Source organism: Puntigrus tetrazona, chromosome 4 (genome assembly GCF_018831695.1).
Source record: "Puntigrus tetrazona isolate hp1 chromosome 4, ASM1883169v1, whole genome shotgun sequence".
In the NCBI taxonomy this organism is placed as follows: Eukaryota; Metazoa; Chordata; class Actinopteri; order Cypriniformes; family Cyprinidae; genus Puntigrus; species Puntigrus tetrazona.
The window spans coordinates 10,205,449-10,223,295 of NC_056702.1; the positions used below are offsets into that span (position 1 = coordinate 10,205,449).

Here is a 17,847-nt window from a genome sequence, read left to right on the forward strand (position 1 = left end):
ACTTACGCTTACGTTGTTGTCAAAGCACTGTGTCGGACCTTTCCGATAGCGTGGGTTCTGGGCTATCTCACAGGGATCTGGACCTGGAGCTGTGAGAACAAGTTCAGGATTCACTTCAGCACTATCTGATGCTATGCGAAAATGTACGATGTAAAGAGCTAGTCCATCCTGGTTTATGCAGATCTAGTGCTGGTGGTCTAGCTGCAAAACCTGTTTTTGCCTGGAGCTCCGAGGACGTTTTGCTGTTTTATTTAACAAAGTATCAAAATACCAGAATTGCATAGTTTTCTACAAACCATTTAACCTCTACAAGTCACGTATTTCCAAGGAAAATGCTGATATCGAATGCTGATGCTGATCATTTGGGTAATGACCGGTCAACCATTTTTCCAGTTTACTGACATCACCTGTTTAAAGGAACTGACTAAAAGAATGTTTTTTTGCGTGAAGCCGTAAGACGCAACGCATTTACTGGAAAAGCTGCTTCTAGTTATTTCTGAATTTCTTTCCTAATACCGACACTGACCTGATGAGTAATCATCAGTGTTTGTCTCAATACCAAACAGCAGGTTTGTTTGTACGTGAATGAAGGATACAAGGCTTTTCTTCCTGGGAGAAATATTTTTCATCAGCCTGGCAGCACGGTTCTTTTGTGTCAGCAACGATAAGCACCAGATTTGTCTTCGGAAGCTTTTCGGCTATGAACTGCCTGAAAACAAAAAACACAAAAATATACACAATCTACTGATTAAAAGGCCATATAATGACATAAAATGTTCAATTTCATTTACTTATTGTTACGCGACGTGCTGACTAAATAAGATACAACATAAGTTACGTAATAATATATGCAATTTAAACAAGTAATATACATAAACATTCATTTTAGTTTCATGATTAACAGTCTCACCTGGAGCAGTTCTGGCAATCAATAGTCCCCTTAAATGTCGTCTCATCGCTTTCAAAGAAATATTGTTTCTGCTCTTTAATGCAACTCTCTTTAGCTGGTGCTTCAGACGAATCACCGTCTAGGTCCGCTGTGAACAAAACACAATTGCTATTCGATTGCCACGAGCTACAATGCTTATTTGAATCACCGTTTGAATTCGTGCCTAAATAACACCCACTGAACTGTCAACGAACAGTCAAAATTTGCACCGTGCCCCCATCACGTTAATTGTCTTTGACATTCTGTAATGGTCACACTATGTACATACTGTACACGAACTCAACATAAGCAGTCATTAGCGCTTTAGTTTTGGCAGTACACCAGACTTCAAGAAAAACAGGCGTCTGCCAAATTGCAGTAGCTTAATCGTTGTTTCACAGCAATGAATTATTAATGCCTAGACCTTACCTGCCTCGAGGAAGTTAGGAAATGTGATGCTGACAAACAACTGCTGCAATATTGACCTGGAGCAATCAAAAGAAATACCGATTTAACTAAGAACAACGATTTTGTCCATATGCTGTAATCAAAGTCATTGGGTTCCAAAACAACACTGGAGTCTTATTTAATGTAGCACTTTTTAAAATGATCTCCTCTTGTTTACCACAGTAGAAATGATTGGAACGTTTCAGTTTTTGTGTAAACTGAGAAAGCTAGATCGCTCACCAGGCTGCTGCAGAAGCCCACCAACCAATGTTCAGGATGTCAGCAATGGTGGGCTAAAAGGGACAAACGACATGTTTTAAACCTATACAGCATTTCTGTAAGCACCGAGCCCGTCTAAAATGTCCTTGAGATGCATCACCTCCATTAAAATCAAAAATTTTAGGATGTTGGCACCTTAAACTCATATTCTCTCAGACATTCTTCTCTATCTTATCCGAAGCTGAGAAGCACCAAAACATCCAGATTTTTATTGGCAGGGGGAACCTATTATGACCCTGCCAGACAGAAAGGACCCGGAGCCAAACAACACGGGAGATATTAGACAAAAAGCCCAGCAGATGCAAGCATAAATCCACAAACAAGGCTAAACGAATGGGCTCGGGGGACCATTAGCTGCCGCACATGCTGCTCTGATTAGCATGAGAGAGGAAGTGTCTCTTTGTGATGATTCACGGTTGACTCGTGCGCGTTGTGAGAGATTTAGATGCATGTAAGACAAGGCCGTAATCGTTCAAGTCACACAGATCAGAGTGTGATATTCACTAATCGCATGAGTAAGCTTAACAGTCTGAGGAGAATGTGCTACTTTGTAAGCAAATTTTTATTTACAGGTGACAAAACACTTCAGATAAACACGCAAACCAATACTAGATATGATTTTATCAAGAGTGAATGTGTTATAAACGGACTTTTTTTGCCTTAAGAAACTGAAATGAATCCATAGTAAGTGAAACTCACCACATAGACTGATCTGAGGCCAGCGGCGGCTTTAGTTTCTCTGGTGGGTTCACAGAGGGCCTGGTAGTCGTAGGTTATGTTGACGGAGAATAGGGATTCGTTAATCAGATTTCTCATTAGGCTGGGGTCGATCATACCGAAAAAGTGTCCGATCTGAAAACATAGACCATTCACAAACACACACATTGACTTCTGGTGTTATTATAAAGGGATATAAGTACAAAATTTCAGCAAATAAACCTGTGTGGGGAAATATTTTTCCCCATTATGTAAAGTTTAGTTTTTCTACTAAAAAATATTGGATTTCACCCACAGGCATTTGTAAAGGAACATCCAAAGGATTTGATCAGATTTACTGTAGCTTACCTCTGGGGATAACAAATGCAACAAAATAATAGCTTTCAAGAACCCGCATTTTAAAAAGCATGCTGTGAAGTTTCACCGCTGAAAATGTAAAGTATACAAAAGCTATTTTTGTTTTCAATTAGCATCATTTAAACTCGCGATGAAATGTTTGTTTATTTGCCATTTGGTCTGCAGATGTCCCGAGATGAGCTGCAAACAGTATAAAGAATCACGCTCTGAATACACACATCTGCTTCTGAGGAATGAGTTGACCGCTATTAAAATTAAATACAATAAAACTAAATAAAATATTCATACTTTCCACATTGATTTTTGATAAAGAAAAATGCAGTCACACTTTATTTTAAAGCCTAAATTCTTGCTCTATTAACCTTGACTTTTGCCCCCAAAAACTCACAATGTGCTGCTTATTAACAGCTAATAAGATAGTTGTTAAGTTTAGGTATTGGATACGATTAGGAATGTAGAATGTGTTCATGATCAATATTTGCTTTATAAGTACTAATAAAACAGCCAATGTGTTAATAATAATCATGCAAATAGTTAAAAGCAAGAGTTGGTCCCTAAATTAAAGTATTAGCAAAATGTGCAGAAATAAATGCTAAAGATTGCATTAGGCTATTCTTATTCAAGATGTCACATCGGCTGAGTTTCGTGGCAGGCATGTGTCACTCAGGGTACGAGGATGCCAGCCTGTACTAATCTGTAAAATAAGTTCATGCTGTGTGTTTAAAGAGTGTGGAGCCCACCGTGCTCAGGGGAGCCAATAGGATCTGTTCTAATCTTATTAAGACAGCCTACTGCATTACCATAATTTAAACCAAAGAAAGAGTTGTCTGTGAGCCCAGAAAATCTCTGAGGTGTGATACCGACCGCGAGTGTGTGCGGAATAAAACCCCCCCCCCCAAAAACACCCCTGTTCTGGTTACTGTTACGAACACACACAGCTTAACGTCCAGCTTTGTATTGCACGTAAGAATGTAAAAGTGTGTGCATCCGAGACTATAAGTCAGTCCAAAGGCGATATAAATCCTAGAGCGTACAGAACGGCCGCCGCTCCCCGTGCAATAACAGCCGTAATGAATGTGCGGTCCTAGCCGACCCCTGGAGAGTCTGCCCACACAGAGGGGAGGAGACGGGATTTAGGGCACAGTCGGTCCCCTCGGCTTCGGTCCTGCTGCCAAACACTCCGGACGTGATTTATCCTGCACACACTCCGCTCTGATAGGTTTCCTTCGCTGAGCCTAACTTTAAACATTTACTCTACTGCTGTTGCCGGCGGGGTGCAGGTGGGGTTGGGTGGGCGCTCTCCAGGGGTCAGAGAGGGGGAATGTGGGAAGGAAGCAAAATAGCGATTGGGTTTGAAGAGAGGCACACCTTATTGATATAAAGGTCCTTATTGGTCATGACAAGGAAGCCTCCGTCATCCAGAAGAAAGCAGTCCAGATTCTTAGAGAGAAAACATAAAGACAGTTTTTTTTAAATTCAGGTAAATTCAGTTGTAATTTAAACTAAGCTTGAGGTCGGATTTGTTACATAGGATTTTTGTTTTTTAATAAATGCTGTTTTTCATTTATCAAAGAATCCTAAAAAAGAAAAAGCAGTGCAACCATTTTTAACCTGGTCTCATAAAAAATACGCATCTCTGTGCACTTTTTGTGCACCACCGCTTTTAAATACCTTATGCTTTGGCACTAAAACACAGGTTCAATACGTGGACCCTGGCAAATTGTATTACATTGATATAGGCACATATCGCTGTGTTATTACGTTAAATATCCGAGTACTGTCGCTAAAAGTTACTATCATGTTGGAAACATGCTCTACACCGAATCCAACCCTAACCCTACCTGATAGTGTTAACAAATACAAAACTGATATAAAAAGTGCAGTGATGTACAAAAAAGTGCAGCCAGGTACATTTATGCCATGAGACCACGGTAGATTTTAGTTTATACTGTATTTCTGCCAAAAATATATGGTTTGGACCAATCTTAGTGACTCCAAACTTTTAAATAGTAGTCTATATAATATAGACATTAACATGTCTTTAGATTTAACACACATAGTCATATAAATATGATCTTACGCTATCGTCCCTCCTGCACCCACAGATTTCACCAATACACTGCAGGAAGAGTAAAAATACAGACAGATTCATACTAGAGTTGCACAAAAATATTGAATATACAAATGTACATTTTTGGAATTAGACTATTGTTCATTTAACCGTAACCTTCATCACTGGCAGTTCATTCCTTGCACTCACTTTGGGCGTAACAGTAGCGTTGATGAAGGTTTCCATCCAAGTCTGCTTATCCAGTTTTACACCGACCACTGAAACCAAAATGAGTTTAGTTTCAAAATGTATCAGTTCACAATCACACAAAAATCGACAAAACACTATTAGTATAGCTTTCTGAACTGGCCACTTCTAATAAGTGTCCATCATTTATAAAAACCGTTGACCAGGCTGTTATATTGTTTCTCTATTTTCCTTCTATGCAATATTCCCATATCAAAACTATAACGTCTATTAATCTGACCTGCTGGCTTCAGCATGAATTCATCAACTCTCAGATCCATCGCTCTGCTCACCAAAACCGAATCTTGAGTTTCCGATAAAAAGGGGACCGAAAATATCCATTAATCCAAAGGGAAAAAATTGAATTTTGCTCTATAATAATCACCAACGCATACTTACCATTAGATGCATACGGCGATGATGTAAAGACGTAAATGTTATTGTCCAGACTTCTCTTGTAGAAACTAGACTTGTACGTTTCTGCCTGTTCGGTCCATTCTAAACCAGCACTGCGGAGCACACACAGAGCGATAAGTTTAGTTTAAATCCCACAGGCCTGGCTGGTTTTCCCTCTCTAAAGCTTTAAAACATAACAGTACCTCGCAGGATAGACTCTAGTGACTCCGCCGTCTGTCGCCACAAACTTAGCCCTGATTCTCTCATTCCTGAAAACCACAAACTAGACTGAAAAAAGCGCTGCATAAAACAGATGAAGTTCACTGAAGGATTATTCTATGCTGCTTTTCTGTGGGACACAAAAGGAGACGCTTAGCTGGATGTTGGTGCGTGCTTTCACCGTATGACAAAAAGCAGCAAAACCACCAAAGCAAGAACTTCGCACAGGTTTGGATCGACATTAAAATAATAATTCAGTGCAACTCACTGCCCCTGTTCGTTCCAGTATTTGGCCAGTTCAGCGGTGATGCCAGCGTCCAGCAGCAGTCTGTTTATTAACTCCATCTTACCTGAGGAACCAAACACAAGAAACTGACTCCTATCAGCATCTTGCCACCCTTATACCATGACAAGTATCGAAATGACTGTCTGACTACAGGAGCAAAATCTAATGGAAGATCAATAGGCACAGAACAAAGCTTCACGTCATTATAAGCTTCACCTTTGACTTGATAAATGCATAAACACCTGTTGGTCATGAGTAAGAACAGGCTCCACATTCTGACCTTTGAGGCAACCGATGCCAAAGTCATAAAGCAGTAGAACTTCATAAAAAAGAGAGGGAGACGGCGACGCAAAAAAAAAAAAAAAAAAAGAGGCGGAGAGACATGTCGGGAAAGTAACACGCAGATTAATTTTCTGAGACGTGGAACACGATTGTATTCTTCGGCTGTATGAAACGGCAGTAAGTGTTCAAAGGTTTTTTTTTTTTTTTTTTTTTTTGGTGCGGGTAGGTTCAGAACGTTAGAGTGTTTTATAACATCGTACTGCAGTTCATTACCGAAAAGCCTTTACGACAAAACACACACACTTCAGAAAAGAGCAGCTGGTGTACGACTTTATTCCGCCCTCCTCTGCACGCTGCATGCTTTTCATTAGGACCTGATTGAGAGCGGCGCAAGAACACAATTCAACTGATCCGCCTGTGTGTGACAGCGAGGAAATAGTGGACTTAAAATACCAGGCCCCTGTGACAAATAGCCGCAGAAATGAGCGTTTACAGTGCTGTGTTTTGCTGGTTGCAAAATTTTATCGTCTATGTGCTTACGAGGAAGTTTTATTCTCGAGTGAAAAAAACAGATAACAATATAATTTGATGTAAATGTTAACTTTAAGTCAAAATTTAGAGAGAGAATTTTTGTTCTGATGGATTCTGTAGCATATCTGTAACAGGGAAACTTTTAGTGGTTAATAAAATAAAATAAAATAATTAAAATGTAGTAAAAATGTAATGTAATTTAATTTAACAATGCATTGGCACACGTCGCCTCTCTCTCTCTCTCTCTCTCTCCCTCTTTTTTCCCCCCTGTGACATGTCCTGCTTTTCCTCTTTCACACCGGGTAATTGGTGCAGAATTCGGGGGGTGGGCTCATAGGTATGAAGTATTACAGCCAAACCTACACATTCAACACATGTGCACCAAACCGAGTGATTACCGCAGCACCAACTGATCCTGACGAGATCAAAGCGGCCTGTGGAGAGGAAGGTGAGGGGGGTGTCCGTGTGTGTGGGCAAAGGAAGGAGGTTTACTTAGCATTAACACGGTCAACAAGAGAACAATAAACAGAATCAGATTCAAACTAATATACACAAACCCTAACTGAATCAAGAAAAGGTGTGAGAGGACTGCTTTAGATGTTTTTAAACACACCGGAAGTAATCTGATTGTTTACTGAATTCAGTATTATCACTGAATTCAAATATAGATGTGTGAAATGGCACTATTTTATAATATAATACAGCGATATTCGTAAAGAAACGGGTTACAAATAATAAAAACTATACTCCAATATGAAACAGCAATATGTGGCGTCTATAATATTGAATGAAGCTATTTAAAAAATAAAGTAGTAAAATGTGGAATGACGTAATTCAGTAATATTTAAAATACTGTATTCAAAATGACCTAAAATGTGTGATTGCAATATTTAGTAGTTACACTATGATAAAAAAATTTTTGTCACTGTATAATGCAGCAGCATTTATAATTCTGTATTAAAGTGTAGTAAAAAGTGTAATATCATTTAGAAATATAACGTATGCAATTAAATATGTGCGTAATATTATTAAAAATGTTGTATTAAGATGAGGTTTGGTGGTATGGATAGGTTTAGGGATGGGTCAACTGTTTAAATATAAATATAAATACAGAAATTAATAACAGATGTAATTAAATACATTTATAAATATAAGTAACACGTGTATGCACGCAATAAGTGCATTGTACCAAATGATTCATTTAATTGTAAAACTACATAGTTGTTAAGGCCACCTAATATAAAGTGGGACCTAAACTTTTATAATATAAGTACAGCAACTTAAACTAATCATCTACATCAGATGTGAAGAACGCATTTTTTTAGCTAAAAGTATACCTAAGCTACATTTAAGTAACATTATAATCAGGATTACGTCTGCTTGCTACCCCCGAGCAGCTCTTGAAATGAACTCTGAACCTTTAAACTAGCGGTATGAATCCATGACCCCAGTGGATTTGAACCAGCGTCCCAGAAAGATCCGGAAGATACTCACAGTGGTACGGGGAATTTGTGTCAATGTACTCAATGAAGTCTGTGAGGAACTGTGTGTTGTTGTCCGTCTGAGATTTCAGCTCCGCGCAGTAGTCTCTAAAACACAGAAAAAGATTCATTTAGCAGAATTAAAGTAATGAGCGCAATAAGAGCTAAACGTATTTTTTGGCGAACTACCCCTTTAAGAGACTGACCTGGGTGCTATTAAAGTATATCCATACTCTTCAAATCTGTCCACGTGCAGGCTTTCAAAAACTGAAAGAAAATATGAAAATATCAGAAATCAGCTAGATCAAAGAACATTTCAAATACGTTCTGTCATTACTGGGAGAAGAAAATAATGCAATACAGATATGCACAGAATAAAAGCAGACCCCGTAATTCACAGGTACATTCAAAGTGACCTGACAGTGAAACACAACTCTACAGACAGCAGGCCGCTGCACCACAGCTTGTAAAAATATGTGTCTGAGCTTCTGTCTAGTAATGCGGTTATCTGCTGTGACACCCTGCTGTTTCGGCACACGACCTCACATACGGGTGGCCCAGACAGAGAAAGTTCAAAATGAGAAACTTGATGTGTTCTCTCAAAATATATATGCATACGTAGCAGAATAAATTAAAATAATCTCATTAAATTAGATACAATTATATAAGAAAAAATCTGAGTAAAGTTGAGATAAAGAAATATAGAAGATTTTGTATTGCTAATTAAATAAATAGGTAACATAGTAGACATGTAGTTACAAAGTTACTTGACATGTATTGAACTTTAAAAAAAATGTCAAAATGTCAAATTCGTCAAATTGTTCAACACACGTTCTCCTGCATATTTACGCATGTGGGTATGTTTGTGAGTATGTTTGTTCTTTCCGAAACCAGATGACGGACTCAAACATGTGAGAGGTCAGATGTTACATCCAGGTTCAAACATGAAGGAAAATACAAAAGGGAGAGAAAAACGGTACTTGCCAGCTTCTTCTGAAGGGTCAAATGCCGCAAAGAGGGAAAGGAGGGAGCGATTTACCGAGGAAAGGAGGCAAAGAGAGGCAGAGAAATAGGGTAAAACCACAGGGGTCAAAGATCACCAATATTTTATTCACAGTACAAGCCTTGAATAAAAATATTGCATCCTCATCTAAGGTTTTCTGCTGGTGGCAAATTGATAGACAAGCAACGTTAATGAATTATGCATTCACATGAGCCAGGAAAGACGACAGACGAAGGAGGGGAAAAGACGTCATGCACAAAAACAATTATAAGTGACTTTCTTCTTCGTCACTTGGTAAAACCGATGACATCCAAACGTCTTTAAATGTGGCCGAACTGTCCAAATGCATTTTGAGGCCGCTGTGTTTTCGCTTGATTTACATTAGACTCGAGCCAGGTTAAAAAAAGACAAAAAAAGTGGTCAAATACGGTTTAGCGGAGAGACAGATCTGGTGGCAGACGAGCGATTAGTACAGATTGTTATTGCGGAACAGTAACATTAGATGCCTTGAAGTTACACTGTCCCGTTAAAGTTAAAAAGGGACACACACATACCACATCCGCACCTGGACATGAACACGTGGACCCAACACACACACAGAGGACATGCCTTCCAAAGAGCGAGGCCTGTATTTTGTTAAACCGCCCCTTTACGAGGCTTTGAAAGCATCCAGATGATTCAGAGAGCGAAGGAGGCGGAGATAAAAGTACCGGTTCAGAGCACAAAGAGTCACACTCATGTCCTCTGCGGTTTCACCTTCCAAACCTCCAGGAAAACATCTACTAAACATCTCCTGATGCTCTCACACATACACACACACATCCAGACACGTCCCCCGGTGAGTAAATGTGATAGTCACACTTCATGACAGTCATACCGTTGACAAATACGCTGAGGTTGCAAAGAGCGAACACATCTAAATTGATTCAGTCAGCTGGGAAACATTTACACATGCAAAGCAGACATGTAGCGAACGAATGTGCGTTTACGCAATATTTTTTTTCGTGGTGGCTGCGATTTAGATACCGTAAGCGCAGAGCAGGTGCTAGCAGTAGAGATAGGCCGATAAGGAAAAATCAGGCTTAAAACACGTTCCAAGTTCTTAGAAATGTCTCTTTGTAGAAATGCTGGTTTCATATGGTTTTGAAAAACTAAAGTGTACCATTTTTAAGTTTAAATTCAACGACTCCAAAAATGTCAGGCGGTGTAACCATCAAGTAAAAAGTAAAACCATATTGTCCTTGCACTTGAATCTGTATATTCTTTATGTTAGTATTTTGTGTTTAAGTGACCCTGTTATGGATTTTTTTAAATTACCTTTCATGCAGCGTGTAACACAGCTCTGAGTGAATGAACACGTCCTGTTTTAAATCTAAAAAATTCACTGTGTACACTTATTGACTCTCAAAAGAGAGAGTCGACTCTGAATCATTGAAACGAGTCATTTTTTTAAAAAACGAGTCCCAAGCCGTTTCATGTTGACGTCTAGGTGCTACTTTTAGAGCATTAAAATAGCAGCTTCCCTAGTTAACGCTGTACACAAAGCAGCACCGCATTCACAAACACTGCTTTATCAGGCATTACAGGCATGATGAAAAAAATAAAATAAAATAAGACCAGTCGATCAAGTTTAGTGCCATGCAAAGGAGGGGTTTGGAAAAATTAGCCGTAGGGTCACTTTAAATGAACATTTTTAGATTTAAACAAATATCAAGAATTATTATACATTAATATCATGTTTTATAAGATGCACCGCATGACATTTTACTTGAACTCACATAAATATAATTTTTAAAAGTTGCACTACATGAGGTTTACTTGAAGTACCATAAATATATTTTTTAAACAGTAAGTTGCACCACATGACAATTTATATAATTAATTAAAACATAAATAAACTAAACATAATGACTTTAAGACAAAAAAATCAGATATTTATAATATGTAGGGAAAACTGCTCCAATGGCTTATTTATAAGAAATAACAGAACAAAACTCAGTTTCAAAATAATTTTATAAGGTTTTCGTTTTAAGAATGTCTTTCTATTAGTGCTGGGCAACAATTAATCACAATTAATATAGTATATATTTAGAAAATATGTTACACGTATATATTTACATTCATATAATTTATTTATATATAAATACATTTAATATATAAACAAAAAATTTTCATGCATGTGTGTGAATTTATATAAGCGTATTAATTGAAATTTTTGTGTCTGTCACTTTTTTTTGTGGTAAAATGCATTTGAATTTATTTTTGAATACACGAATAGATCCTAATATTATAAATAAAATGCATTCATATTGTAACATTTGAAAAAATGGTAATAATTAAGGTTCGTACTGCAAATAAAATGGTCTAAATTAGTCTTTACTGACAATAAGCAACTCAGTAAATCTGAATGGCAATTCCATCTGAGGTAAGATATCACAAAACAGCACCATCGGCCGATCTCTAGTGAGTATCACTGAACACTATGAAGGAAATACAGAAGGAAAATACTTGCCGGAATTTTCTGAGACTTTCCAAGCTATAGACAGACAGGGAAAAGAGGAAAGGGAGAGATATGGAGAGAAAAACAGAGAGAGAAAGAGAGAATGAAAAGGTTTTGGGGAAGGCAAGATATAGGAAAGAACATGAGGGATTTCACAATATTTTATTCAGCCCCAGAAGCTTTGAATAAGAATATTGTACAGGAACTGTGAGGGGCGTTTGAGATTCCCTTTCCTCTCCTAAAAGCCACATGAGAGAGGACGAGAGGGTAAACATGGGCACAGAGGTGCATCTGGAAGAAAAACCTGGGCTAATATGCACAAGGTGAAACCCCTTTGCCGTTACAGGAGTCGTCGCCCCATCTGGCATGCGCTCGTGGAACCAAACCACAACTAAGGAACCACGCTGTTACCTCTCCAGAGGAGGTGAGGGTGTCAAAAAAGAGATGTGAAATGGACAGGGGCTGCAGGGGATAAAAACCAGGAGCTCACGCTACGGCTTCTGGCCTCTGAGGCCAAGAGACTGCCATTCCAGTCTCTTTGGTAAAGGTGCGAGAATGTGAGCTATGGTACTTACATTTGGCCTGAGTGATGGTATCTACTATAGTGGCCTTGATGTAGCTGACACTGTAATCGGGAAGAACTAAAGCGAGACTGCAGAGAGAAGACACAAGACAAATAAAATGAACGAAAAGCAGTAGACTTCCTGACATGAAATTAAAAGTGCAATTTATAGATTCCAACTCAAATCGGTAAAATATTTTATATTCAAACCTAAAAGACTTTGTGTCCTTTAAGGAAGAAGTATGTAGTACAATTTCTGTTCAGTGCCCCTGGCTATATATATATATATATATATATATATATATATATATATATATATATATATATATATATATATATACACACACACACACACACACACACACACACACACACACACACACATATATATATATAACAAAACATACCCTCCCAACACAAAACCATGGAACAGAAACAAAATCTCATAATAGAAACAAAACAAAACAAGACAGAAAAACATTTCTCGGACCTGTAGTCTGTGTCATGGACTGGACCCCAAGTGTAGGTTCTGATGCCTCTGTCTATGTAACGCTGCAAGAAGAATAAAACAACACTTTAGTGGTTTAATGAACTATTTATCTGTTTTACTTCTGAATAACTAGTACTGTATAGCCCAGTGGTTCTCAACATGGTGGGTTGTAACTCAAAAACATTTAAAGGAGAGGATTTGTGTCTGTGTCTGTGTGTGTGTGTGTGTGTGTGGCTAATTACAATTTTAATGCACTTTCATCTGTCATTTGTTTTCAAATCTATGCATAAATTGTGATGTCTTAAATTTTTTTTTTTTTTTCATTTAAGAGTGAGCCAAATAGATTGTCTGCCTTTATTTATTTATTTGTATTTATGTATGCATGTACGTATGTATGATATTCCATTTGTCATTTCTTATAAGAAACAAATGATATATTAACATGGCTTAATAAAGGTAAACATAGTTTCTAACAGCCACAATGTGTTTTATGCAGTAAAATGTTGGCAGAGATATCTAGAAACTAATAATAAAATTAAATTAAATACATTTTAACATTTAAAATAATAAACAAAACATTTGGTTTGCTTTTTTACAAATGTTATAAAATTTGTACAAAAACCCCTAATGTTCTGAAACGATACCAGCTGGAAAGCACTTCCTGTTGAAATCATGCATGGTTACCTTATCCTGAGACTTCATTAGTGTTTGGAATCTCTTTTGATTCATTCCACCATTTATCATATCTCTTCTGATCTACAGAAAGACAGACGGAAGTCAGACAGAGAGGTGAGTCACGGATGCATCGCCGCTGTAAAAACAGTACGTTACAGGATCTTCAAAAGCAGACGCTTTCGGCAAAAAAAAAAGAGATCTACTTTCATTTACTATTGCAATCTAATATCCTCTTAGTCGCTCTCAAGTGAGAAAATGAGCAATCTGGTTGTGAAGTGAGAAAATGATATTTTTATAGCCATCACACAGGACTGAGAATCAACTTTGCTCTTTTGTTGACGCTTCGATAATCGCTTTGTTATGAGCTGAACATCTGTACAGCAGAGCAAGGGACGTTACTAAATCAAATCAAATCACGCCAGCCTGCATTTACGCAAGAAATCTTGAATCTGAAAGGCTGATTTCATATTTAGTTTTATCTTTTTCTGAGTGGGATATAAAATTATGTTGAGGAGGGGATTTTGTCCATTAAATAAAAGTCAGTTGGGTCCAGCGTTGATTTACTTTCACTAATAAGTCCTCACTACAGGCAAAAGCATCCCACACTTTGCTCTCACCTCAACCTTCACTTCGTCTTCTAGCTCTGCATCCAAGAAGTCCAGCGTCACGGGTTCTTGAGACTTGCGATCCTACAGGCAAAAACAACAACAATTTTCAAAGCAGTCCCATAAATCAATACCGGACGGCGTATTTGCGCGCAGAAATATTTACAGATGAGTCACTTTTTCCTCGAAGAAGTGCCCAATGAGGGACCGTTTCTCAGCGCTTCTGCTTTGTTTCGGCGCAAAGCGTTCGCTAATCCCGCGGATCACCGACCAAACATTTACTAATTGTCATGCATGTGTTTCGAATGAATGCTCTCTTTGCCGTTTTCGTCTGCGAGCTAAACAGAGCGATTGTGTTTGGATTGCACAAATGATATTTATTACAAAGGACGGACGGCCTCTGCGCGCGTGGGTGGCCGGGGTTATTTCATGGTAACCTGTAGTGAAGGTTCTCCAGCCGTGCTTAACCAATCCTACACATGGTTACGGGCAGCTACTTTCAACGGCGGAGAGAGTGAGAGTCCGTACCTTTGACTGAAGGTTGGGATGAAGCAGCACGTAGCCGTTGGGGTCGATGGCGAAGTAATAGCCATTCGGTCCGAGCTTTACGGAAACAAAAAATGAGAGTAATTATTGTTCTGCAATGTCTGATGGGGTGTTTCTGCTACCGTACCTTTAAGACTGCTGCATGCTGATGCCGTTTGTTATTACTGGCTAACCATTTTTGCATGTGAAGTGTTTATAAACACTCCCACCGGGCTGGCACAAGCAGTTTGTCATAAGTTTAGGCCCGGATTATTAATTTTTGCTGCTTAGCATGCATAAACACACGGGAGACCAAAAACAACGCATGATAACATTTTTAAAATGAAAAAAAATAAAATAAAATAGCAATATTGATAATAACAGTAATAATGATAATGCATTTGCCTTTCCGGCAATTTTATGTACAGCTTTGGTCAAGAAAGAAAGACCGAAGAATTACTAAATTTCAGTTGATAAAATTAATATTAATATTATATTATAACATTGTTATTATGATGCTTAAATAGCATTGTTTTGATGCTTAAATTCACTTTTTAAACAATTTAGTATCAGTATTAGTGGTTTTATTTTAATGTTTTTATTAATTGTAATTATTAATGATTAAATAAAAACTGAGCAATGTCTTAAAAGCATCAAACCAAATTTCAATATCAGTGCAGCATACAAACAAAAAGCAAAAAAAACCTAAAGCGGTCAAACACATTCAAATGAATCAAATCGATACAAATACCGGATATTAATCATGCGAGTAAAAAAAAAAAAAAAAAAAAAAAAGGTCAAAATCAGTCACTAAAAAGTTTTAAACGTTTATCGTTTAATATCAACATAAAATTACCCCTCGAAATTAATTTGGCACTGAAAACAAAAAGGAAAAAAACACAACAAGATTTACTAAACAGAAGGAATGCGTAACATGACCCAGCTGCTCCAGGTCAGCGCGATGCTTGTGAAAGCTCTTCGGTGTTGCAAACCGGCGGTCGTAAATTAAGAAGTGCGGATGGCGCCCACACGCTCTCACGCCTTACAGTGTAATGTGGAGTCAGCTTCTTGATGTCACCCAGAGACACGTCTACGGCCATCACCCCCAAAATCAACTGGCTCTGGCTCTGCAATTGATAGCGAGGACGTTAAAACAAGACTGCGGTTCATCTGATTCACAAGACATCGATTCAGCGACTCCACCTTGTTCTTGACTTGGCTGCTCCTGGTCTTATTGAACACTGGCAGGGTGCCTGTAATCACAAGGCCCAATTGCTGCAACGCAAACACAAACACAACAGCTATTCAGTGCCGCAGATACTCAGTAGCACATACGCATACGCTGCAGAAGATCGGTCGTACTAGAGCGTCCACGTAAACGTTGGTCCACTGCACGCTTTTAGCTTTCTTGTATTCTTTCACCATGGGCCTGCCCAACACATCCAGGTACTCCTGCACGGAAAGGACGCTGGTTACTATCGTGCCTGAAGTCACAGAAGTCACGTTTCCATGCACCGTGGTTTACCTGGGTGTTGATCCTGATGGCTCCGATAGAGGGGATCTCATAATAATAACCTGCAGGAAACATTATACTCTTAATATGCGATAAGCCTTCCAAATTTGGTGGCATTAAATGTCAGTGTTTCACCTTTGTTATTGCAAGCCATCCATTGGATCGGCGTCTTATCATAGTTATGCTGGCCCACGGAAAAGGTGAAGATTCGAACCTGACACAAGTGAGAAACAAAAGATACCGACGTGACTGTGCTGGAAAACTGGATTTAAAAATGCATCCTTTTATTCGGTTAAATGGATAAAAAAATGATAGTGAAGACTTAGAAATGACTCGAATAGTTTCTGTTCTTTTTATCTTTTTATTCATGAAAAAGCATTACAGGTTTCAAAAGAATATTGATAATACTGATAATAAATCTGAATATTACAATGATTTCTGAAGGATCGTGTGACACTGAAAACTGCAGTAATAACCAATGATGATTCAGATTTTAAAGTATATTCAAACAGGAAAACCAATATAAAAATTCGCAATAATATTTTACAATATTACAGTTTTTTTCTGTATTATCGATCAGATAAATACAGCCTTAATGAGCATAAGAGGCTCCATTTTTTTTAAAAAAGTGCCGATATAAAAATGTTCAAAGGCAGTATAAAAAAAGCTATAATATAAGCTATAATTTCTGGGAAAAAAAAAAAACCTAACAAAACCTCCATTAGAATATCTGAAAACATCCTTATTGGTAAAAAGTATATATAATGAAATATGGCATTGCATTTACATGTAGTCATTTAGCAGATGTTAAACTTATAAATGTGTGTGTGTCTGTGTGTGTGTGTGTGTGTGTGTGTGTGTGTGTGTGTGTGTGTGTGTGTGTGTGTGTGTGTGTGTGTGTGTGTGTGTCTGTGTCTGTGTGGTGTGGTGTGTGTGTGTGTGTATGTGTGTCTGTGTGTGTGTGTGTGTGTGTGTGTGTGTGTGTGTGTGTGTGTGTGTGTGTGTGTGTGTGTGTGTGTGTGTGTGTGTGTGTGTGTGTGTGTCTGTCTGTGTCTGTCTGTGTGTGTGTGTGTGTGTGTGTGTGTGTGTGTGTGTGTGTCTGTGTGTGTGTGTGTGTGTGTGTGTGTGTGTGTGTGTGTGTGTGTGTGTGTGTGTGTGTGTGTGTGTGTGTGTGTGTGTGTGTGTGTGTGTGTCTGTGTTCTGTCTGTCTGTCTGTCTGTCTGTGTGTGTGTGTGTGTGTGTGTGTGTGTGTGTGTGTGTGTGTGTGTGTGTGTGTGTGTGTGTCTGTGTCTGTGTGTGTGTGTGTGTCTGTGTCTCTGTCTGTCTGTCTGTGTGTGTGTGTGTGTGTGTGTCTGTGTGTGTGTGTGTGTGTGTGTCTGTGTGTGTGTGTGTGTGTGTTCTTTACCTTCTTCTCCCTGTTATACTCTTCAAAGATCTCTGAAGCTCGGTCCTCCCCTCCGTCAGTGAACAGCATGATGATCTTATTACAATTTGCTCTTGAAACATTCATCTATAAAAAGAGCAAATGATTTTAAAAGTGCAAAGATTTTTCCATCGTCAAATCTGTATCTATAATATATATATATATAACTTGAAGTCGTACAATGTACCACCATGATGCAGCTATTGACTGCTGCCACAAGATGGCGCCATAAACTTAAAACTGACCTTTAAACAGATTTGATCTCAATATATACACAATACACGTGATAAAACAATACACAAAACATGTAACCAAAAAGCCGTTGCGTAGTG

General features: G+C 38.3%; 1 protein-coding gene across 2 annotated transcripts in view; it reads right to left on the reverse strand.

Annotated features, from left to right (window-relative positions):
• The window catches only part of cacna2d1a (calcium channel, voltage-dependent, alpha 2/delta subunit 1a), a 62,354-nt gene that overhangs the window by 3,456 nt on the left and 41,051 nt on the right, over positions 1–17,847 (reverse strand). The window contains exons 12-39 of one of the 2 annotated variants that reach the window (XM_043238013.1): positions 17,498–17,602; positions 16,228–16,306; positions 16,105–16,154; positions 15,942–16,031; positions 15,783–15,854; positions 15,626–15,706; positions 14,583–14,657; positions 14,067–14,138; positions 13,459–13,530; positions 12,775–12,836; positions 12,298–12,374; positions 11,735–11,758; positions 9,204–9,212; positions 8,426–8,486; positions 8,233–8,327; positions 5,908–5,989; positions 5,624–5,689; positions 5,424–5,533; positions 5,266–5,328; positions 4,989–5,056; positions 4,809–4,847; positions 4,097–4,168; positions 2,354–2,506; positions 1,616–1,668; positions 1,358–1,413; positions 911–1,037; positions 597–709; positions 7–89 (exon numbers count right to left, since the gene is read on the reverse strand). In XM_043238013.1, the coding sequence (XP_043093948.1) occupies positions 7–89; positions 597–709; positions 911–1,037; positions 1,358–1,413; positions 1,616–1,668; positions 2,354–2,506; positions 4,097–4,168; positions 4,809–4,847; positions 4,989–5,056; positions 5,266–5,328; positions 5,424–5,533; positions 5,624–5,689; positions 5,908–5,989; positions 8,233–8,327; positions 8,426–8,486; positions 9,204–9,212; positions 11,735–11,758; positions 12,298–12,374; positions 12,775–12,836; positions 13,459–13,530; positions 14,067–14,138; positions 14,583–14,657; positions 15,626–15,706; positions 15,783–15,854; positions 15,942–16,031; positions 16,105–16,154; positions 16,228–16,306; positions 17,498–17,602 (2,109 nt within the window). The remainder of the gene's footprint in view (positions 1–6; positions 90–596; positions 710–910; positions 1,038–1,357; positions 1,414–1,615; positions 1,669–2,353; positions 2,507–4,096; positions 4,169–4,808; positions 4,848–4,988; positions 5,057–5,265; positions 5,329–5,423; positions 5,534–5,623; positions 5,690–5,907; positions 5,990–8,232; positions 8,328–8,425; positions 8,487–9,203; positions 9,213–11,734; positions 11,759–12,297; positions 12,375–12,774; positions 12,837–13,458; positions 13,531–14,066; positions 14,139–14,582; positions 14,658–15,625; positions 15,707–15,782; positions 15,855–15,941; positions 16,032–16,104; positions 16,155–16,227; positions 16,307–17,497; positions 17,603–17,847) is intronic. The other variant, XM_043238014.1, reaches the window with a different exon arrangement.